The sequence below is a fragment of the Sus scrofa genome, chromosome 17 (genome assembly GCF_000003025.6).
Source record: "Sus scrofa isolate TJ Tabasco breed Duroc chromosome 17, Sscrofa11.1, whole genome shotgun sequence".
Lineage (NCBI taxonomy): Eukaryota > Metazoa > Chordata > Mammalia > Artiodactyla > Suidae > Sus > Sus scrofa.
In genome coordinates, this window is record NC_010459.5 from 5,777,957 (window position 1) to 5,802,727 (window position 24,771).

The 24,771-nt window shown below is 39.6% G+C and overlaps 1 protein-coding gene across 1 annotated transcript; it reads right to left on the bottom strand.

Annotated features, from left to right (window-relative positions):
- Nucleotides 2,891–22,547, bottom strand: FRG1 (FSHD region gene 1). The gene is made up of 9 exons (XM_003134193.3): nt 22,256–22,547; nt 21,584–21,654; nt 14,711–14,836; nt 13,874–13,931; nt 12,871–12,985; nt 7,017–7,121; nt 4,942–5,033; nt 4,319–4,429; nt 2,891–3,003 (listed from the first exon to the last, which is right to left on the bottom strand). Exons 1-9 carry the CDS (start codon nt 22,315–22,317, stop codon nt 2,967–2,969), a joined length of 777 nt encoding a protein of 258 aa, XP_003134241.1. The 5' UTR covers nt 22,318–22,547; the 3' UTR covers nt 2,891–2,966.

Here is a 24,771-nt window from a genome sequence, read left to right on the forward strand (position 1 = left end):
GCTGGCAGTCCTATGCAGCTGGTCTACTAGGTCTCAGCACCCCCTGGGGTCTTGGGCGGGTAGCAGGGCCCTTGGAGACTCAAGAGGCTCCTCCCCAGGACAGCCCGACTCAGAAAGACCGTTTGAGATCTTTTCCCGATTCGGCCAGGCTTGTTGCAGCTTTTCTGGGCTGCAGGGGGTCCTGCCTGGAGCTGGCAGTCCTATGCAGCTGGTCTACTAGGTCTCAGCACCCCCTGGGGTCTTGGGCGGGTAGCAGGGCCCTTGGAGACTCAAGAGGCTCCTCCCCAGGACAGCCCGACTCAGAAAGACCGTCTGAGATCTTTTCCCAAGTCGGCCAGGCTTGTTGCAGCTTTTCTGGGCTGCAGGGGGTCCTGCCTGGAGCTGGCAGTCCTATGCAGCTGGTCCACTAGGTCTCAGCACCCCTTGGGGTCTTGGGCGGGTAGCAGGGCCCTTGGAGACTCAAGAGGCTCCTCCCCAGGGCAGCCCGACTCAGAAAGACCGTCTGAGATCTTTTCCCGATTCGGCCAGGCTTGTTGCAGCTTTTCTGGGCTGCAGGGGGTCCTGCCTGGAGCTGGCAGTCCTATGCAGCTGGTCCACTAGGTCTTAGCACCCCCTGGGGTCTTGGGCGTGTAGCAAGGCCCTTGGAGACTCACGAGGCTCCTCCCCGGGGGAGCCCGTCTCAGAAAAACCGTCGGAGAATTAGGTCGATCTATTCACGGCCTGGCTAGGCTTGTTCTAGCTTTTCTGGGCTGCAGGCCTTTTTTTAGGGGGCTGGTGGTGTTTGGTGCTGCTCTGTGGAAGTGTAGCCCCTCCAAAGGGCAAGCAGGCCTGTGCAGGGAGAGCCCCTACGGTGGTAGGCTTCAGGCAATTGTTGAGGCCAGCCCTCCTGGATGGCAGGCAGCCCCAGGTTCGGCGAGAGCGTAGGGGGTGGCGGGGGTGGGGGGAGGGAATGCACTGGGAAGCACAGCTTTCTGCTAGCTAGCGGGCCTGTAAGCTTGTTGTGGCGTGGGGGGTATTCTATGGGGACCCACCCCTTCTTCTCTCCCCTCCCCAGCACGGGCGCAGACCAGGCTCTTCTCCCAGGTTCCCTCTGAGGCGGCTTTCCACTTCCCCGCCCCTAGAGTATTGCTCCCTTCCTCTGCGACAGCTTTGTTTTCTAGTCTCCCAGGCAGTCTCTGCCCCGTCAAATGGTTTAGAGACCTCCCAAGCAGTTTCCGCTCTTCCCCGCCCCCCTAGCCCGGGGACTAATCTCTGGAGCCGAGGTCTCGGTGCCCAGCCCCCCCCCCCCAGGCGTCCCCCGGCCCTTTCTTGGGGACTAACCTTCGGAGGCGAGGTCTCGGTGCCCAGCCCCAACCCAGGCGTCCCCCGGCCCCCTCTCGGGGACCAACCTTCAGAGCTGAGGTCTCGGTGCCCAGCCCCCACCCAGGCGTCCCCCGGCCCTTTCCCGGGGACTAACCTCTGGAGCCGAGGATTCGGTGCCCAGCCCCCACCCAGGCGTCTCAATTTTTGGTGACTGTGCCCGTAGTTCAGATGGTCCGTTGGGTTCTTGATCGTTTTTCCGTACTCCGACTTACTGCTACACTTTTCTCTGCATCTGGAGATTCCTCCGGTTCGTTTGATCTTTCCCCCGGTAGGAGACTTTCCAGGGTGCGGGATCCCTTTCTCCTCCGCAGTTCCCTTTCGGGAGCGCCCGTCCCGCTCGGATTCACCTTCTCTCACTCTCCTCTTTTCTCCCGTTCTGCCCAATAATGTCACGAATTTCTTGCCGTTATTGGAGTTTAGGTTCCTCTGCCAGCGATTGGTTGTTGTTCTGTGCGAGTCATTTCTTCTGTAGATGTGCTTTTTTTGTTGTGTTTGTGGGAGAGGGCGAGCGTGTCCCCCTACTCCTCCGCCATCTTGTCCTCAATACCTATTTTTAATCTGTATCTTCCCGTCCTGTTGTCTGGAATAGGGGCAGGAACTGGATGAACACGAGGTTGAGTATGATGACATAGGATGCAGGAACACAGTATGTTTAGAAATTCAAGCAGACAGAATGTTTGAGGGAAATCAGTAAGCCCGCAGATGGTTTCCCGTACCAAGCTAGTGTTAGAAGTACTTCAATCTCTTGATTGTCGTGCTTCTCAAAGTGTGGTTCAGACCGCTTTCTTCAGAATTACCTGGAGTCCTTTTTAAAATGTCAGTTTTGGGGACCAATCCTAGATTTTCTAAGCCTACAGCTCTAAGGACAGGCCTTGGAAATTTATAGGTACTAATCTATAGGTACCAACTAATCTGTAGTGTCTGAACCACTTTAATAGCTCCCATCCCATCCCACAAATAAGGATGAAAGCATTATATCCATATCCATTGTGGCTAAACTGTCCCAAGTAGGGAATTGCCCCAACTTTACTCGTATCCTCTGTTCTGAGTCTACTTACTTTAGTGTTTCCTGTTCTCACTCCACTGCTTGATACCTGATTTCTTTCCCTCTGCCCACCTCCTCTGTCCTGATATTTGTTTGGCTTGTGTGTGATCTGGGCAATACTGAACAGGTAGAATCAAAGCCTGTTGAATGGCTGGACTAGAGAGTTTCCAACTTCCTTTTTTAAAAGTGCTGATTAAGCATCTATTGTACTGAGTAATATAAAGTAAGACTGTAAGCAGTAAGACGGCTTCCATAAGTTGCACAAGAAACATCAGTTTCATAGAGTGGCACTTCATGATTTATGACAGAAAATCCAGAAAAAGAAAAACAATTCTGTAGCACTTAAACTGTGTACTCTAAGTTCTTTTCTGTGGAAACAATGCAGTTAACTAAAAGGTACATACATGGAGAATCTCAAACTTGATTAATCAATTGCTTAAATCTAGCTACTGGTTCAGCAATAACTCCATAACAGCCCAATAATTCCATAAAAACATTTCCACTGATTTTTTTTTTTATTCAGAAAAAAACAAAAAGAGGAGTAAAACGAAAATTCTGATCACTTGCAGTATCTATCAGCTTTCAATTTGGCTCTCCTGTTTAAACAAAAACAAATGATAAAAATTAATCTAAGTGAAACATCATATATTCAACTGCTACTAAACATAAAATCGTGTTTAGAATTGTGTTCTCAATTTTGGTTATTATATTACCACACTGCTTGTATTAAAATACTTCAATTAAAATTTTACTTTTCAGTTTTACATATCATACTAAATAGATTTTATTCTTACAAAAATTACAGAATTTCCTAATCTTGCCTAAGGGCTTTTTTAAATCCATAATAGCAATTTAAATTTCCTCTGATTTTAAACATGCCCTAAACTTCTATGTAACAAGGTAGCAATGATGTATTTTCATAAGTCATATAACTTACAGGATATAGATCTTTATTCTATTTCTTTTGGGTCCATATCCTGATTATTTTTTATATCCCATTCTTTTTTTTTTTTTTTTTTTTGTCTTTTTGTCATTTTAGGGCTGCACCTGTGGCATATGGAAGTTCTCAGGCTGGGGGTTGAAACAGAGCTGTAGCTATGGGACTACTCGAGAGCCACAGCAACGCCAGTTCCGAGCTCTGTCTGCGACTTACACCACAGCTCATGGCAATGCTGGATCTTTAACCCACTGAGTGAGGCCAGGGATTGAACCCACAACCTCATGGTTCCTAGTCAGATTCGTTTTCTGCTGCGCCACGACGGGAACTCCATATATCCCATTCTTGATTTCTTAGAAACAGATACATGCTAATTTGCTTAGCTGGAAAAAATTATTACATCATTTGCTGCCTGCAAATAACCACTTGACTGATGGGTAAATGGGAAACATACAATAAAGCATTAAGTAATATAAAAAACCTTCAGTCTAAATTTGCAACATAGGACTTGAACAAGTAGCAACAGATTACCAAATTCTCTTTTGATCTGGCAGTTACTTGATTTATACTTGCAAGCTCACAGCTAAACCTAACTATTTTTTTAAATTATAAATCTAGGACACTGCTTACCTAAATAGGACTAGTAATAAGTAAATATTCATAATGTGCTATGATAAATATCCTGCACACTTCTGAATTCAACTTAATTAAATTTATTAAGTACTTTCAGTCAATCCTGAATTTCTTACAACAAAATATATAAGCACTCGGAATCTGGCTATGTTCAGATATTCTTTCTTAGTGATCTTTGCCCAGACTTACGATGTCCTTTTTAGGTAGTAATACCACATTAAAAAATTAGAAATAAAGACAAAAATTTGAAAATTACTATAATTAAAAAAATAATATGGGTTTATATACATCACTTCTATGGGCTACTGAAGATAGGTGGAAATGAATAAAAATACACCTACCTGTCCAGAAGCGTTTCATGCAAAAACCCATCTTTCCGGGCCTTTTTAAGAATTTTACTGTCTTCTTTACTTACTTTAAGTTTGTGGTCTTGGAAGCTCTGGAATTTCTTTCTGTTAAGAAAATACCTTTCTTGAAAAACATCTCACACTTTGATTATACATACATGTTTACTGATGAGCTTACAAATATTTTAAAAGGTTTTCATTCATTTAAAAAAACTAGTGATAATTCTTAAATAACATATAGCTTTTCAGCTGCAAAAATGACCTTAGTATCTCACCATCCATCAAGAGAGCCATTGTTTGGGTAGCTCTACAAATTCAACACTTGGGAATGGGGGCTGGAGTCTCCTGTGTCCTGGCAGCATTGGTTGGCATTATGTACTGACAATTATCCCCACTCTACAGAGTAGGGGAAAGAGACTCACCCAAGTGACCTGAGCTTTGAAAGCTAGAAGGATAGTGAGGAAAACAAACCTTAAGAGATGCATTCAGTTTAGTGCTGTGTCCTAGAGTCTACATTATGCTGCCTCCTCTTGCCCTTTAGGTATTTTATTTTAGGCACTTTGAAAAGCATGCCACTGCTAAATCTATAGTTCTAAAAGGAAAAAAAAAATACTTACACATAATTGATTTCACACTGTTTAACATTTCCTTTGTCTTCTTCTGGAATATCATCTTTTTTCTTAGTTTCTCTTTCGGCACAGGATCTAATCTGGATATTGGAGATGAGAAACCAACAGGTTACACATTTATTTTTCCCCCTGCCCCACTTTACTTATTACAAAAGAATATTCTAGGTGATTTATGTAAAAGAAGAAAAAAATTAACTTAGCAATTAGGGTGAGAAAAGGACAGGTTTTAGATAGTGTTTTTATTTATATATATAATTTATGTAAATAATTGCTATTATGTTTCCCTAGAGTCCTTATATCAGAAAGAAGTCAGAGAAAATTATTTGAAAAGCGTATTATATATAGATCAGATCCCATAAGCCAATTAGGCAATAAATTAATTTTGGTCACAAAAGTAAATACAGTAGGATCAGATTATCCCAATATTTAGGGTTTATTTTATAATGTTGAAAGTTTAAGCCAGTAGCTGGTTTACTGTCATAGGATATTAACAGATACATTACAATTTTTAACATAATACAATTTATTTTCACCTAATTGGAATCTATCCCTTTTAACTCCTCCTTATAGCCTCATAAATTTTGACTGACAATTACTATCACATGCCATAAATTAACTGACACAGATATAGCAATAAGGATCAACTGAGCAGGGCAAGAAGGGGACAGAATACAGGGCTGTGGAAGTGGCCAATCTGCAACCCAAAGGACCCAGATCTTCACAGCTCAGAGCACAATTCCAAGGTTGCTTAGAAAGTGGTGACTAATAAAGCATGTGCTAATAATATGTGTGCAACAGTTTTGGCTGGGGGGGGGTCCTAGAAGACTTGAGGAAATTCCAGGCCATGCCTGTGACGCAATACTTTTGACGGCAGTATTCTTGAAGGCCAGGGCATAAAGGTGGATGCCGACACAGGCTAGCAGAGCCTGAGATGACAAAGGCAAGGTGCAGAGAATCCTGGATTATCACTGCTCAGAGGTTCAAGTACCTGACCGACCAAAAAGATCCAGGGAAATGAGACAGGTACTTCAGATAAAGATGGTTGTAATTAATGATAAATACAGCATAGTGGGATTCCCCCCACCACCCCTGTAGACGTGCAAGTACTGCACATGTATGTGCACTCTGTCTTCAATAATCATACTTTTATAGTGTAATCCAGATGAAAAACAATTTAAACAAGATTCAATAAAATATAAATAAATAAAATTAAAAATGGGCGAGTCAGAAATCCACTTGCATTTTTCTAATGATTTACTTCCTCAGAAGCAGAATGGTGAGGGATATAATTTCTAGAGTCACTTGGGCCTGGCTACCTATCCTGCCTCTCCTGTATCACTTTCATGAAGGGACTGATTCAAATGGTGAGGGTCCAAAGACTGTTTCCTTCTCTGTAAAGTTAAGGTAATACTAACTACAGCATAAGAACGTTATGAAGATTAAAGACAACAACGCACATGACGCATTCAGGAGAGCACCTGCAGCTATTTGCTTTAGTAAAACTGAGGATTATGAAAATTGAGAACACTTAAAAAATAAATGCAAATATATGACAGAATTTAACACAAAGCATATACAGATACTTGACTGATGCTTTTATTTTTTTAATTATGTTTTTAACTTTTATTTATTTATGCTTTGGCTGCACTTTCAGTCGAAGTGGAATGGAAGTTCTTAGGTCAGGGGTCAAATCTGAGCTATGCCTCAGCTGCAGCAAGACTGGATCCTTAAGCCACTGTGCTGGGCTAGGGAATAAAACCCAAGCCACCACAGAGACAATGCCAGATTCTTAACCCACTGCACCACAGCAGGAACTCCAGATATTTGATAGATGGTTTTAAATTATGCTGATAGTAGAAAAAAATGTAACGTGGATTTTTATGCTTCATTTATAGGGATTAAGGTCACTTTAGAAAAGGTGTTTTTTCCCCATTTCTTTAAGTCTTCCACTTTGGCCCTCACTAATGCATTACACACAGCAAATCTGGATCAGACTGTAACATTTTAAAGAGATGTAGTCACACCATGACATGTATTAGTCAATAGAAAAGTGTCATGATTACCTTTATCATTTCTTCTTCTCCTGCTGTTTTACTTTTTGCTTCTATATCTCCTGCTTCATTGCATCTAATAAAGCAGCTATTTGAGGCCAGTAAAGCCATTTTCCCCTAAATGAAACAAAATAGCAAAAAATAAATTATAAGAATATCTGCAAAAAAATTCTTAAGTCTTGAGACTAAATTTTTTCTTCAGTCTAAAAGTAATCAGGAGAAAGAATTTGAAGGAAACCTGGAAAATACAAAAACATATAGACAAGGAAACCAAAATCACCTATAATCTTACTACTCAAAGATAACCACATAAAATATTTTTAGTATATTCTATTAGTAGGACTAAATTCTAACTAGATGGAATAGAATTGTTTCTTTTGACTTCGAAGATTATTTAAGATATAATTTAGTTCAGTTTAAAAAATTAGCTTTAAAGACAGAAAAATTATAGTATAATGTTTTACTCAAACAGTAGTTTTAAGTAAAAATTTCCTCCATTATTAAAAAATATAAAAACATATCATATAAAAGGTAGCCTTTAATGCATTTGAATTTACTGCTCAGAACTTTAAGAATCAATGCCTGGGGAGTTCCCAAAGTAGCGCAGCCAGTGGAAATGAATCAGACCAGGAACCATGAGGTGGCTGGTTCCATCCCTGGCCTCACTCAGTGGGTTAAGGATCCTGAATTGCCGTGAGTTGTGAGTGTAGGCTGCAGACATAGCTGGGATCTGCACTGCTGTGGCTCTGGCGTAGGCTGGTGGCTACAGTTCCAATTGGACCCCTAGCCTGGGAACCTTTGTATGCCGTGGGTGCGGCCCTAAAAGGACAAAAGACAAAAAAAAAGAATCAATGTCAGAGGGGCTTCTGGGTATAGGAAGAATTATTTATATTCTTTTTTAGTTGTTTAATGTTCAGTGTATTATACTGACTGTAATAAATAAAACTGAACCTTTTTTTATATATCTAAACTTAGATTATAAACTTTGTTAAATTCCATTAAAATATAAGGTTTAATTATAACTCATATATGGTTGATTGTTTTGGAAAACTATGACTACCTTAAGCATCAGACAATATATTTATAAATGAAATCATTATAAGGTATATTAATAATTTTCCATTGTATCAGTTACGAAAGTGCTAAACACATGGATTTGATTTAATTTATTTGAGGTGGCAAGGGCTGGGTTTTCTGTCATTTGGGTAACTCTTGGTGAGCTTGGAGGTGGCTAGATAGTCCAAGGAGATTTAAATCTGTGCTGATCTTTCCATTGAGTTCCCCCCCGCCTTTTTTTTCCTGGATGGTAAGGCTGCAGTTTTATTTTTATTTTTTTATTATTGTTATTTCCCCAATACATTTTTTTTTCTACTGTACAGCAAGGTAACCCAGTTACACATACATGCACACATTCTATTTTCTCACATTATCATGATCCATCACAAGTGCCTAGACATAGTTCCCAGTGCTGCACAGCAGGAACTCATTGCTAATCCATTCCAAAAGCAATAGTTTGCATTCATTAACCCCAAGCTCCCAATCCACCCCACTCCCTCCCCCTCTCCCTCCACATAGGCAACAAGAAGTCTATTCTCCAAGTCCATGATTTTCTTTTCTGTGGAAAGGCTCATTTGTGCTGTATATGAGATTCCAGATATAAGTGATATCATATGGTATTTGTCTGTCTCTTTCTTTTTTTTTTTTTTTTTTTTTTTTTTTTGTCTTTTTGTCTTTTGTTGTTGTTGCTATTTCTTGGGCCGCTCCCGCGGCATATGGAGGTTCCCAGGCTAGGGGTTGAATCGGAGCTGTAGCCACCGGCCTACGCCAGAGCCACAGCAACGCGGGATCCGAGCCGCGTCTGCAACCTACACCACAGCTCACGGCAACGCCGGATCGTTAACCCACTGAGCAAGGGCAGGGACCGAACCCACAACCTCATGGTTCCTAGTCGGATTCGTTAACCACTGCGCCACGACGGGAACTCCCTGTCTGTCTCTTTCTGACTTACTTCACTCAGGATGAGAGTCTCTAGTTCCATTCGTGTTGCTACAAATGGCATTATTTTGTTCTTTTTTATGGCTGAGTAGGATTCCATTGTGTATATATACCACATTTTCCTAATCCAATTGTCTGTCGATGGACATTTGGGTTGTTTCCATGTCTTGGCTATTGTGAATAGTGCTGCAGTGAACATGCGGGTGCATGTGTCTTTTTTAAGGGAAGTTTTGTCTGGACATATGCCCAAGAGTGGGATTGCTGGGTCATATGGTAGTTCTATGTATATTTTCTAAGGTATCTCCATACTGTTCTCCATAGTGGTTTTACTAGCTTACGTTCCTACCCACAGTGCAGGAGGGTTCCCTTTTCTCCACATCCCCTCCAGCAATTGTTATTTGTGGACTTATTAATGATGGCCACTGTGATTGGCGTGAGGTGGTACCTCATGGTAGTTTTTGATTTGCATTTCTAATAATCAGGGGTGTTGAGCATTTTTTCATGTGCTTGTTGGCCATCTGTACATTTTCCTTGGAGAAATGTTTCTTCAGGTCTTTTGCCCATTTTTCAATTGGGTTGTTGGCTTTTTTGCTGTTGAGTTGTATAAGTTGCTTGTATATTTTAGATTTTAAGCCCTTGTCAGTTGCATCATTTGAAAGTATTTTCTCCCATTCTATAAGTTGTCTTTTTATTTTCTTTTTGGTTTCCTTTGCTGTGAAAAGCTTGTCAGTTTGATTAGGTCCCATCGGTTTATTTTTGCTTTTATTTCTGTTGCTTTGGGAGACTGACCTGAGAAAACATTTGTAAGGCTGATGTCAGAGAATGTTTTGCCTAGGTTCTCTTCCAGGAGTTGGATGGTGTCTTGTCTTATATTTAAGTCTTTCAGCCATTTGGAGTTTATTTTTGTGAATGGTGTGAGGGTGTGTTCTAGCTTCATTGATTTGCATGCAGCTGTCCAGGTTTCCCAGCATTTCTTGATGAAAAGACTGTCTTTTTCTCATTTTATGTTCTTGCCTCCTTTGTCAAAGATTAATTGACCGTAGGTGTCTGGGTTTATTTTTGGGTTCTCTATTCTGTTCCATTGGTCTGTATGTCTGTTTTGGTACCAGTACCACACTGTCTTGATGACGGTGGCTTTGTAATATTGCCTGAAGTCTGGGAGAGTTATGCCTCCTGCTTGGTTTTTGTTTCTCAGAATTGCATTGGCAATTCTGGGTCTTTTGTGGTTCCATATACATTTTTAGATTGTTTGTTCTAGTTCTGTGAAAAATGTCATGGGTAATTTGATAGGGATTGCATTGAATCTGTAGATTGCTTTGGGTAGTATGGCCATTTTTACAATATTAATTTTTCCAGCCCAGGAGCATGGAATATCTTTCCATTTCTTTATATCTTCTTTAATTTCCTTGATTAATGCTTTCTAGTTCTCAGCATATAAGTCTTTCACCTCCTTGGTTGGGTGTATACCCAGGTATTTGATTTTTTGGGGTGCAATTTTAAAGGGTATTGTATTTCTGTATTCCTTTTCTAATATTTCATTGTTAGTGTACAGAAATGTGACTGATTTCTGAATGTTAATCTTATATCCTGTTACTTTGCTGAATTTGTTGATCAGTTCAAGTAGTTTTTGGGTTGAGTCCTTGGAGTTTTCTATATATATAGTATCATGTCATCTGCAACAGTGACAGTTTTACCTCTTCTCTTCCTATTTGGATGTCTTTTATTTCTTTTGTTTGAATGATTGCTGTGGCTAGGACTTCCAATACTCTGTTGAGTAACAGTGGTGAGAGTGGGCATCCCTGTCTTGTTCCAGATTTTAGTGGGAAGGATTTCAGCTTTTGTCCATTGAGTATTATATTTGCTGTGGGTTTGTCATAAATGGCTTTGATTATGTTAAGGAAGGTTCCCTCCATACCCACTTTGGTAAGAGTTTTTATCATGAATGGATGTTGGACTTTGTCAAATGCTTTTTTTTGCATCTATTGAGATGATCATGTGGATTTGACTTTTTTTTTGTTAATGTGGTATATGACGTTGACGGATTTACATATGTTGAACCATCCTTGTGCACCTGGGATGAACTGTACCTGGTCGTAGTGTACAATCTTTCTGATACGTTGTTGGATTTGGTTGGCTAGAATTTTGTTGAGAATTTTTGCATCTATATTCATCAAAGATATTGGTCGATAGTTTTCTTTTTTGGTGGTATCTTTTGTCTGTTCTTGGAATTAGGGTGATGGTGACGTCAGAGAATGACTTTGGGAGTGTTCCTTCAACCTTTTGGAAAAGTTTAAGGAGGATGGGTATAAGTTCCTTTTTGTATGTTTGGTAGAATTTGCCTGTGAAGCCATATGTTCCTGGACTTTTATTTGTAGCGAGTGTTTTTATGACATATGCAATTTCATTTCTAGTGATCAGTTTGTTCAGTTGATCTATTTCTTCTTGATTCAGTTTTGGCAGTAAGTCTCTAGAAAGTTGTCCGTTTTTTCTAGGTCGTCAAATTTGTGGGCATATAATTGTTGACAGTATTCTCTCATGATTTTTTGTATTTCTGTAGTATCCATTGTGACTCATTTCTTTTTTTTTTTCCTCTTTTTTAAGGCTGCACTGGTGGCACATGGAGGTTCCGAGGCTAGGGTTCGAATCTGACCTGTAGTCGCCGGCCTACGCCAGAGCCACAGCAATGCACGATCTGAGTCACGTCTGCGACCTACACCCCAGCTCTTGGCAATGCCAGATCATTAACCCACCAAGCGAGGCCAGGGATCAAACCCGCATGCTCCTGGATGCTAGTCCTGGTCGTTAACCACTGAACCACGACAGGAACTCCCTACTGAGTTCCTCTTTGCAATGAAGTTTTACTTGTTCTATCAGGGACTTTTAAGTCTTTCTTTCATTTAAGTTTAAAAATGTAAAACTTAGTGTCTTTCCCAAAAATAAAGTGAAATGAAATGAACATCCGTAAAGTTCTATATGAGTGGTAGTATCTAACTCATCCTGGCCTTATAATATGTTGGCCTTTTCTGTTTATATAATGAAAAATATATATTCAGTTTATTTGTCCATTTTTTAATTTTTTTTTTGCTACTGAATGAATTTCTTATATATTTTGGATATTAACTCTATCAGATACATGGTTTGCAAATACTTTTTCCTATTCTGTAGCTGGTCTCTTCACTTTGTTAATTAATTTTTTAAATTCTGGTGTTAGACTTTTTTTTTTTTTTTTTTTTTGATTTTTTGTCCATTTTTTAGGGCCGCACCAACGGCATATGGAGGTTCCCAGGCTAGGGGTCGAACTGTAGCTGTAGCTGCCGGCCTACACTACAGCAACAGCAATGTGGAATCCGAGCCACATCTGCGACCTACACCACAGCTCATAGCAATGCCAGATCCCCAACCCACAGAGCCAGGCCAGGGATCGAACCTGCAACCTCATGGTTCCTAGTTGGATTTGTTTCTGCTGAGCCATGACTGGAACTCCCGTATTTTTTTTTTTTTTTTTTTTCTTTTTAGGGCCACACTCATGGCATATGAAAGTTCCCAGGCTAGGGGTCCAAACGGAGCCACAGCTGCCGGCCAACACCACAGCTCATGGCAATACTGGATCCTTTAACCCACTAAGTGAGGCCAGGGATGGAACCTGCATCCTCAAGGACAGTAGTTGGATTCGTTTCCACTGTGCCACAATGGGAACTCCCTTTTGCACTATATTTAAAGATCTTTTTAAGGTTATAAATTCATATTGGTTTTTTACAACTTAATATATTATTATATACTACTTTTTTAAAAAAAATACCTGCTCTCATTGACTGTTAGAGATTTTCTCTTACATTGAAAAAAAGCTTTTATAAACAATAATAGTACTCACATCTTGAAAGACTGGTTCCCATTGTTCTCTTGGTCCAATTGCATCTGAACGCCCAACAACAAGTCCATCTGAATTTATACCAAGGTATTTTCCATAGCCAGATTTCAGGGCAATTCTTCAGATTTAACAAATTAGATAAATGTTAAAAACTAAGAGAAAGAAAATTAAATATAGAACATAAAAATAATGTGTGTGTATATTCAGACTAAGCATAGTCCAAATGTTCAAAACTATGTGTGGCTGGCTAGCAGCTACTGTATTGAACAATGTAGTTCTATAAATAAAATTTAATAGTCCACCTTTTTTTTTTTTTTTTTTTTTTTTTTTTTTTTTTGCTTTTTAGGGCCGCACTTGCAGGATATGGAGGTTCCCAGGCTAGGGGTCGAATTGGAGCTATAGCTGCTGGCCACAGACACAGCCACAGCCACATGGCATCCAAGCCATGTCTGCGACCTACACCACAGCTCATGGCAACGCTGGATCCTTAACCCACTGAGTGAGTCCAGGGATTGAACCCACAACCTCATGGTTCCTAGTCGGATTCATTTCCACTGCACCATAATGGGAACTCCAATAGTCTACTTTTTAATAAAAACATTATATAACACCTTATATAACAAACACTTTGCAAATTCATTATTCTTCAGATATACTACTTTAAATGGATATATAATATTCTATTATAATGCATCATTGTATTACAATGTATTAATTAGGACTTCCCATAGTGGCTCAATGGTTAACAAACCTGACTAATATCCATAAGGATGTGGGTTAGATCCCTGGCCTGGCTCAGTAGGTTAAGGATCTGGTGTTGCCATGAGCTGTGGTGTAGGTCAAAGATGTGGCTTGGATCTGGGGTTGCCGTGGTGTAGGCCAGCGGCTACAGCTCTGATTAGACCCCCCGACTGGAACTTCCATATGCCCTAGATGTGGCCCTAAAAAGCAAAACAAACAAACAAAAAACCCACAATGTATTAATTATAGTTCAACCCAAGCTTACCTGGAATCAGACAATTTGACAGCTGTAAACTGCTCTGGAGGACTAGGACCCTCATCAACTACAGGAGAAAAAACGTTTTGAAATAAATTTGACATTTCTTATAAATACACATGAAAAGATATTTCTTAGCTTAACAAAATAACTTTTTTCTTTTAAAATGGAATATAAGAATATTATATTATGATATAATTATGATATATAGTATCAAGAGTTACTTTGTATTCCAAATAAGTAAAGTTTAGCTTTATATCCTTAACAAGATAGGTCAGCATGATGCTTATTTAGTTAGTCCTTTCTAAGATACTATCTCTTTGTGTTTTAAAATGCAGTTATCACAAATAAACACTTAATATTTTAAAAATGAAAAGCTTTAATTTATTCAAGAGATGGCCTTTTAGACCAAAATCTACTGCTTTTTTGTCTTCTTAATTACTTCATATCTTATTAGCACTTCTTCCTATGGGCTAAAAGGAATGAGAAAACTTCAAATTATTAACAGTGCTCAGGTTAGTTCTGGCAAAAGATCTAAAGAATAAAGGAATTCAAACATTTTACTCAGGTTTTTTCTTTCCACTTATAATTTCAGTTATTCATATTGTTTTTGATTCCCAAAGACACACTCTCCTGGAACTATACAGAATCTTTTTAAATGCTTACAATGAATAGAGGGAAGTTCCAACATTGGTAAATAGGGAGGAAAAAAGTGGAAGTGTTAAATCAAATATAACCTTTGGATTATATTTTAGATTAGTTAGAATCTGGACAAAGTGAATGAATGTCATAAAATACATTCTTTATATAGCTTTCTCCCTTCCATTGCTTCTACTAGATACGAACCTTCTTTATGTGGTGCTCCCAGTGTAAAAAGTCCATTGTCAAGTGCATGTATGTAGGTTCCTTTATCCATTTCAATTGCTATGGTTCCTGAAATTTCACCAAAGTTTGTCACTGTCCACCAGATTCCTATTAAAAAAAAAGTAATTTAAATTTATAGTTAGGATTTGACAGAAGGTTCTTACTTGTTGCTACTGTATCTGTTAAATTTTTTAAAAATTTGCAGCTGTATGAAATAATATAGGGAGATCTCACATACCCTTTCCTCACTTTCTATCAATGGTAACATCCTGCCCAACTATAGTACAGCGTCAAAACCAGAAGACTGACACTGACTGACGTAATTCACAAAACTTACTCAGATCTCATCAGGTTACATCACACATTTTAAGTGGGTTTGTAGATGCAGGGGACCAGCACCAAAGTCAAAGTTTTTTTGAAATATAAAAAGCAGGACATGGAAGGCACAAAATAATAGAGAACAGTCTCTCATTTCAGCCTCCAGTTATCCATGACTGCTTTCCAGAGGCAAGGACCTATTTCTCACTATGCATTCCTCCAGATTATAATTACAATTACTAAGACTAATGTCAAGAGCTTATTGCCTTTATTTTCCTTCTAGGAGTTTTATGGTTTTAGGTCTTACATTTAAATCTTTAATGCATTTGAAGTTAATTTTTATGTACGGTACAAGACAGCAGTCCAGTTTTCCCAACATCATTTACTGAAGAGACTGTCCTTTTCTCTTTGTATATTCCTGGCTCCTTTGTTGTAAATTAACTGACTATATATGCATGGGTTTATTTCTCGGCTCTCTATTCTGTTCCATTGATATATGTGTCTATTATTATGTCACTACCATATGTTTTGATTACCACAGCTTTATAATATAGTTTGAAATCAAGACGTATGATGCCTCCAGCCTTGTTCTTCTTTCTCTGTGTTGGTTTATTTGGGCTCTTTTGTGGTTCCATACAACTTTTAGGATTGTTTGTTCTACTTATGTGAAAAATGCCATTGGAATTTTGATAGGGATTACAGCGAATTTGCAGATTCCTTTGGGGGTAGTTTAAACATTTTAACAAATTAATTCTTGTAGTCCATGACTATGGAGTATCTTGTCTCTGCGTCTTCTTCAATTTCTGTCACTAATGTTGTATAGTTTTCAGCATACAGGTCTTTCACCTTCTTGGTTAAATTTATTTCCAGGTGTTTTATTCTTTTTCATGCAACTATAAATGGACTGTTTTCTTAATTTTGCTTTCTGATAGTTCATTATTAATGTATGGTAAATGCAAGAGATTTCTGTATATTCATTTCATATTCGGCAATTTTACTGAATTCATTGTTCAGTTCTAATAGTTCTTTTGATGGAGTCTTTGGGTTTTCTGCTATTACCTTCAAATAGTGATATTTTTACTTCTTTCTTTCTCATTTGGATGAATTTTATTTATTTTTGTTGCCTAACTTCTCTGGCTGGGAGTTCCAACACTATGTTGAATAAAAGTGGCAAGTGTAGGCATCTTTGTCTTGTTCCCAATCTCAGTGGAAAAGCTTTTCACTGTTGAGTATGAACCTAAATTGTATCAGATTTTTGTTGGGTCTGATAATGATAGTGCTGTATATTAAAGATGAAAAGAGAAAGGGTGGGGGGAGACTGACCTTATAAGAAATGCACATTTATGGATATAGATATACAATGCCATAGTTTCTGTTATTTATTTTAAAATTCTCTAGAAAAAAGTATGCATGAAATGTTTTCTCACAGTGGGCTTGTGTATAAATGAAACAAGGATGTTAAAATACTGATAAATACTAAAACTTAGTGATTCATTATAATCACGGGAGAGTCATTATATTCTTTTCTCCATTTATATATTACTTTGAAAATTTCCATAATAAAATATTTTAAAAAATTAAGTTAATTACACTGTGTAAAATTAGCTATTCAGCTAAACAGACCAGATTTTCATAACCAATAAAAAATTAGTAAAATTTTAGCTTATCTGAAGTTGGACTTTACCTAATATCATATACACATACTAACTCAAAATGTATCAAAAACCTAAATGTAAGAGCTGAAACTATAAAACTCTTAGAAGAAAGCATATGGGGGGAAGCATCATGATATTGGATTTGGCAATGATTTCCTTGGCTCTGATACCAAAGGAACAAATAACCAAAGAAAAAAACAGACAAACTGGACTTCATCAAAATGAAAAACTTTTGTGCCTCGAAGACCACCATCAAGAGAATAAAAAGACAACCAACAGAATGGGAGGAAATATTTGTAAATCATGTATCTGTTTAATAAAGAACATGACATAATACCTGTCAGTATCACCCTGGGATTTTGCTTGTAAAACAAGCAATGGACACTGAGAACAGTGGAAGCTGGAGTTGCCCATCTCTATGCTGGGTTATAGCCCAGGCTATGTTTACGGTGCGGCAAACATCTAAGCTCAACGCAAGAGTCCATTCTGACATATTACTTGACATTTTAAAAATCAAAATATAGACATATTTAAAATTCTTTGTTTCCAAATCTTATGCAGAGTGTTAGGTATTCCTGCTATGCAATCTCACTACACATTGAGAAGCAACAGTAACACTGAAAAGCTTGTAACACATTGTAATTTTTTCTTTTGAATCACTTAAATTTATTTCTTAAATTAAAAAATTATATAATTGACATACAAGGTGTAAGTTTAAGGTGGACAACATGTTGGTTTAGTACATTTATATATTGCAATAGATGCCTACAATAGAATTAGCTTACACCTTTATCATGTCACATAATTGTTATTTCTTTCTTGTGCGGAGAATGGTTAAGATTTAGTCTCTTAGACAGAGTTCCCATTGTGGCGCAGTGGTTAACGAATCCGATTAGTAACCGTGAGGTTGTGGGTTTGATCCCTGGCCTCGCTCAGTGGGTTAAGGATCCGGTGTTGCCATCAACTGTGGTGTAGGTTGCAGACGCAGAAGCAGCTTGGATCCTGCATTGCTGTGGCTCTGGCAAGCGCCGGTGTCAACAGCTCTGATTAGATCCCTAGCCTGGGAACCTCGATATGCCATGGGAAGCAGCCCTAGAAAAGGCAAAAAGACACACACACACACAAAGATTTAGTCTCTTAGAAACTTGGAAGTTTATAGTACAGCACTGCTGACTATAATCACTATGTTGTGCATTAGACTTCCAGGACGTATTTATCTACCAGTTTTAAGTTTGCACCCTTAAACACACTGTACATTTTTATTTAACTGTTTAGAAAATAAGGTCTGTGAGGGAGGGACCAGATCTATCTTGCTTTACAGGTGTCTGACACAGAGGAAGAAATGAACACATGTTTTCTAAATATCAGGTGGATCAACATCCCACTTTAAAAGCCATAGCAGCTGATAAAACACTGTTAACGGTACTCACTTCCTGTAATTAAGTCTGCTGAAGATACTAAAGACAGAGGAAGGACCTGTATACTGAGAGGCCTTTCTTTTTGGTTAATCTGTGTCCCAGTGCTGCCCCCACTCTTGTACTGCTGCCTATAGGTCCATTTACCCCTGAGGAGGAGAGAGATGACAGGCTGTGTGTGACAGTTTACCTCACCTTGCAACTGACCCAATCCCTCTGTGCTAAAGATCTCCTTAAATCTCTTAGGTACTATGAACCTGGCACAAAGGGACCATACAGCTTAGCTTTGGAAGTGGCATTTTCTTTTCCTATCATGCAGTAGTCTCAGTGCCCTTCACAGAACTGCTGCAGGAAGCTGACACGGAACTTATCTGGCTTTAGTTCCCGGGATAAGAAAGTATGTAGGATTTCACAAACTACGCTATTACAAGTTCAGTTACTTCCAAACCTAGCAGGACTCACTGAAATTATTTTCTTACAGACATGATCTTTATTATTGTCCAGACTTGATATTTCCTATGTGAAAGGCAGAACTTCTTTCATCCTATTTACCAGTCTACTCTGGCTTTACACCTGCCTTTCAGATCCTTGTATGGAATCAACAGAACAGCTTTACAAGATTAAAAAGATCCGGCCCCCCCACAGGTACATCATTACTTACACAGGAATTTGGGGAAATTGTGAATGTATGAGAAGGTGGGAGGATAAAGAGAAGAAGATGCAGAGTGCCTTCCTCTTTCAGCCAAGACAGAATAACCAGTACTGCACTTTCCCTGCCATCATGAACAACTAGGAAACTGGACTGAGAAAACTGTTTTTAGGTATTGGAACACAGGCTTGTGACTGTTGAGAAAAGGGAAAAACATGACATGAACTTCACATTCACTTCAGCTTTCTGCCAAATGGCAGCTTCTCAACCAGTCAGCGAGGAGGAGCCCCCCACAGAGCAAGGCAGCCTCAATGAGCTGAGATTTGGAGGTGTTGATGTGATCAGAATTTGCTTAGCAAGGAATGGGAGAAAAGGGAACTGCACAGGGTTTGGGATTGCAGAAGTATGTGTGGGGGGTTCTCTGCAGGTCATTGGCCAGGGGCTGGGCAGACTCCACAAGGCTTAGTAAAGGGGATGTGACTGAAAATACCTGAGATCATGAGATGACAGCAGACACTGGCGTGGAGATAGCTCAGAGTACCTTAGGAATTTGGTTGAGGCCCCATGAGAACTATTTCCTGGAGAGTAAGGATCACAGTCCAGGTCTAAGGGCAAAACCAAATAGCCCTAATAATTAAAAACAAAAAACAGGAGTTCCCGTCGTGGCGCAGTGGTTAACGTATCCGACTAGGAACCATGAGGTTGCGGGTTTGGTCCCTGCCCTTGCTCAGTGGGTTAATGATCCGGCGTTGCCGTGAGCTGTGGTGTAGGTTGCAGACGCGGCTCGGATCCCGCGTTGCTGTGGCTCTGGCGTAGGCCGGTGGCTACAGCTCCGATTCGACCCCTAGCCTGGGAACCGCCATACGCCGCAGGAGCGGCCCAAAGAAATAGCAAAAAGACAACAAACAAACAAACAAAACAAAACAAAAAACAAGTCTGACAGGATCTTCAAATAATTTAACTAGACTTCAGGATAATGACGAGTATCAGAAATAAAGATGGACATTTTATTAAACTGAAAGACTGAATTCATAAGGAAGAACTAACAGTCCTAAATGTGAATGCATTTCATAACAGAGATTCAAAATATTCTAACCAGAAACCGACAGATGTAGAAAAATCCAGAATCATAGATACTTTAACACAACCCTCTCAATAAATGGAAGGATTAGTAAAAAAAAAAAAAAAATCAGTAAAGACACAGAAGATTTGAAAGACTACTCAGTCCATCAAGTGACCTAACTGACATTTAGAGAGTAATAAATTAATACCTTCAGAATACTCTTTCTTTTCTACAGTACATGGAAATTTACCAAGAGTATATTCTTCGACCATGTTAGGAATCAGTAACAGCATCTTCAAGTAGTGGAAATTAAATAGCATACTTTTAACTTATGGGTCAAAAAAAAAAAAGAAAAAGCAGGAAAAAAAGGATAAAACCCATGGGTCAAGGAAGAAATCACAAAGAAAATAGAAAATACTTTGAACTAAATAAAAATGACATAAAACATCAGGATTTGTTGGCTATAGCTAAAGTGGTGTGAAGAATATCTAACCCCCCAACTTAAGAAGCTATAAAATAAGAGCAAAGTAAACTGAAAGTAAGTTAAAGGAAGGAGATGATAAAGACTGGAAATAAATGAAATCGAATAGAAAAGCCAGGAAAGAAAAATAAATGATATCAAAAAGTGCATCTTATAAAGATGAACAGATTGGTAAACCTTTAGCTAGACTGACTGGTCCAGAAAAAATTAACAAAAACACAAGTTATCAATATGAAGAATGATGAATTACAATATAGATTCTACATTTTGTACAACTTTATGCTGATAAACTCAACTTAGATGAAATGAAAATTTTCTTTAGACACATATTGCCAAAATTGACAGAAAAGAAAATCTGAAAATATCTCTTAAAGAAGTTTAATTTGTAATTAAAAATATTCCCACAAAAAAACAACAAACCAATAAACTAGTTGTAAAATTTATATGGAAATGCAAAAGATTTAGAAGAATCAAAACAATCTCGGAAAAGAAGTATAAAGGTGGGGGGCTCACGCCACCTGATTTCAAGACTTTATGAAATGACGGTAATCAAGACAAATAAATCAACAGGACAATAGACAAATCAATGGAACAGAGTCCAGACACAGATCAACACATATAAAGTCAATTGATTTTTTACAAAAATACCAAAGCACTTTAATGGAGAAAGGAAAGTCTATTCATCAGTGGTGCTGGAACAACTGGATATAATATAAAAAAAAGAGAGAGAGAAAACAATTTGTAAAATCTACTTGGTTTAATAAGATTTATCTAGGAGTTCCCTTGTGATGCAGTGGGTTAAGGATGCAGCATTGCTACGGCTGTGGCACAGACTGCAACTGCCGTGTGGGTTTGATCCCTGGCCTGGGGACTTCCACATGCCAGGTGCTCCCAAAAAAAATTCATCTATATCAGGCCTTTAAAATGATATATACCAGAATCTCTGGGTTATTAAGTAGTCTAATGATGGTACCAGAGCTATGTTCCCTCTCTTTTGTACTTAGTTCTGATAATGAAGAAAAGACATTAATGACATCTACTGTGCTAAGCATAACAGAAATCTATAATTGTAACATTCGAGCATTTTAAGACAAATGTATGTCAGACATACATGTATGTCATTTGTATGTATGTCATATTTAAGACAAGTATGAGTTGGTCATAAATTCCTTCTACTTTCTTCTTCCTATTTAACCCTAACTAGGAAAATATTTTTAAAGGGATCTCAACCAATGTTAACTTTTCTCAGAATAAAGTAGAGAAAACTAACTCACCAACAATATCAAGCTGAGTTTCTTCATCTTCTTCTCTTTTTCTCTTCTTCTCTTTGCTCTTTTTCTTCTTACTGCAGTAGATAATTTATATAGATAAGTTTAGCCATATTTATTTGCATACATATCTCATTTAATTCTCATAATAATCCTTTTATAATATCGCTAATCCCTCCCAAGAACCGAGTAAACGGAAACTCAAAAGATAGTAATGAACCCGCCACAAATTACAAAATTAGTAATTGGTGGAGTCCAGGTTCGAACCCACATCCTTTTCAAAATTCACATCCGCATATTGCATAAAAATTTTTTTTTTTTTTTAGGTGAGAGGGAGACGATGTTGAAAATAATTATCCCTATTAAAAGAAGTTATTGTTATAACCTGCATACGGACTAATACAGACCCACCATGTGGAGGTCTGGAGGGGGGCTCATCAGGGACCCGAACCCCAGGCTACAGGTCCGCCCACTAAGGGGGCGACCCCGGCGGCCCGTCTCAGCCTCTGCGTGGAGAACTGAGTCGCAGCCTCAGTCGGTCCCAGCAGGAAGCCAGGCCCTAGAGCTGGGAGCCTGAATGACAGCTCCCCGCGGCTTCCACCGGACTCGCCGCTTGAAGGGGGAGCGGAGGACCTTCGGCAAAGAGGGACAGTCTCCCGCGCACACCCGCGGCCTTACCTCTTGGTCTTGGTTCCCTTGAGCACGAGTTTGGTGGACTTCACGTAGGAGTACTCGGCCATGGCCGTGGGAACGCCTCGGTGCTAAGAGGTGGAAGCTGGCTCAGGGCAAAATACGTGAACCGGAGCAGCAGCAGGCGAGAGGGACTCGAAAGTGAAGACTGAGTACCGAGTACAGACTCCCTCAGAACTTACGCAACACCAGGGGTGAATGTCTCTTCCGAATCCCTGGCCCTTTCACCTGAAGATTGTGTCCCAAGTAAAGTTCTACTTCCTGTTTACAGCCTGGGGCTACGGCAACCACAAAGGGTCTAAATTCCTGCGAACTGAACGTTAGCGCTTGTCTAAATGAGGACTCTAGAGGTGACGCGCCCTCTGGTGGACACAGCGGGTCTCACAGCCTTGCTTTGAGCCAGGAGCCACTTTGCTCAGTTGGTTAAGGATCTGGCGTTGCTGTGAGCTGTGGTGTAGGTCACAGATGTGGCTCGGTTCCCGCATTGCTGTGGCTGTGGCATAGGCCGGTGGCTACAGCTCTGATTCGACCCCTAGCCTGAGAACCTTCATATGCCGCAGGTGCGGCCCTAGAAAAGACAAAAAGACACACACACACACACACACTTTGAAAGCCTGGTGTGGGGTAATGAAGAGAGTGGAAGAGAGTGTGACTTGTTAGCTAGGAGGGTTTGGTAGAAAAACAGAAGTTGAAAAATTGGAGTGGAGTTCCCGTCGTGGCGCAGAGGAAACGAATCTGACTAGGAACCATGAGGTTATGGGTTCAATCCCTGTCCTTGCTCAGTGGGTTAAGGATCTGGTGTTGCTGTGAGCTGTGGTGTAGGTTGCAGAGGTAGCTCGGATCTGATGTTGCTGTACCTGTAGTGTAGGCCGACAGCTGTAGCTCTGATTGAACTCCTAGCCTGGGAACCTCCATATGCCCAGGGTGTGGCCCTAAAAAGCAAAAAAAAAAAAAAAAAAAAAAAAAAAAAAAAAAAAAAAAAAAAAAATTGAAGGAGTAAGGAAGAGCAGCCCTTTATCAGCAGTCTCTGCAGAGACACTGTGCTTGGTAATAGAAAGATACAAAAATGCTCCAACTCAGGGCCTGATCTTAAGGGGCTTCATCTAAGTAAATAATGTGCAATGAGAGGCAGTGTAGCATATAATTAAGACTGTGGCTTCCGGAGACAGACTGCTCGGGTGGACAAACACTGCTGTATTTCCAAGTTAGATGACTTCATAATTTATTTAACCTCCTTTTTTTTTCAACTGTCATATGGAATGACCCTGCCTGCGGTTATGATGAATATTGGGAGAGTTAATATAAGAAACATACTCTTTAAAATTCCTAAGAAATGGTGCATCATAAACGTTAGCTATTATTATTAGATGTCAAAGTGCCCTGAGAAAGATACAAACAAAATGTTAGAGCAGGGTATGGCAGTGACATGTTAAAGGAGTGTGTGCTCCTTTCTTCTTCCAGAGATCAGGAGATGCTTACTAGTCAAGGTGGCATCTGAGAAGGGTCTTAAACGATGAGTAGGATTTCGACAGGTGGAGATGGGGGAAGATAGGCATGTCTGATGGTGGGAACTGTGAGCAAAGGCATGGAGATAAAGAAGGAAAGGACTTGCGTGGGGAGCAGTGAGCAGCCCTGTCGGTTGGGACACAGGGCAGGTAGATTAGAATGATCTGGACGAGGATTGAGAAGGCAATTGGGGGTCATTTACAAGCTGAAGACTTTGCATGAGAGAGATTAAATAGCAGAGGGATGAGATGAACAGAGTGGTACTGTACCATCCTTGTTCTACAGCAGTGGGTAGGATGGGTCGTGGAAGTGATACCAGGGCCCTCCCACTCAAGCCATAGCTCTTGGTGACATAGAAAACACGGAGACCCGTTTGAATATCTCAAGAATCTCAGGTGATTTTAAACTTGATTCCTAGTGGCACCACAGAATCAGGATAAGCCCATCTCAAACCTGACTCAAGGCAGAATCATCACAAATAATTTAGTAGATTAGCATCCTTGTCTGCTATTCTAACATCTTTTCCAATATTTTCACAATACTTTCCCTTTTCCTGCATCATAACAATCCATATGTCATGATGAAAAAATTGCCAGTCATGAACAAAAAAAGATGAGAAACTGCCGTGTTGGCTTTTTTAGAGCAAAATCTCAATTTCCTCATCTCTTAAAATGGGCTTAGTAATAGTCCCTCTTAGGGTTGTGAGGATTTAGTGGTGTGATTCATGTAGCCTTGTTGTGATCCCCATAGTAAATGCTCAGTAGATGACTGTGATTATCTATAACTTGGTTATTATTTGATGGTTATCATCACATAGACAGGAACGGTGAAAGCAAGGGAGTGGATTCCTGCTGTGAGGGAATAAATGTGGAGAGACCAGAAAACAAGAACTAAGCCATGTCTGTAGTAAATGGATAGAAAAAAAAAAAGTGAGGACAGGAAGATAAAAAGAAGGAAAAAGCAGAACGAAATTTAGACATTAAAACCAAGAGAAATTT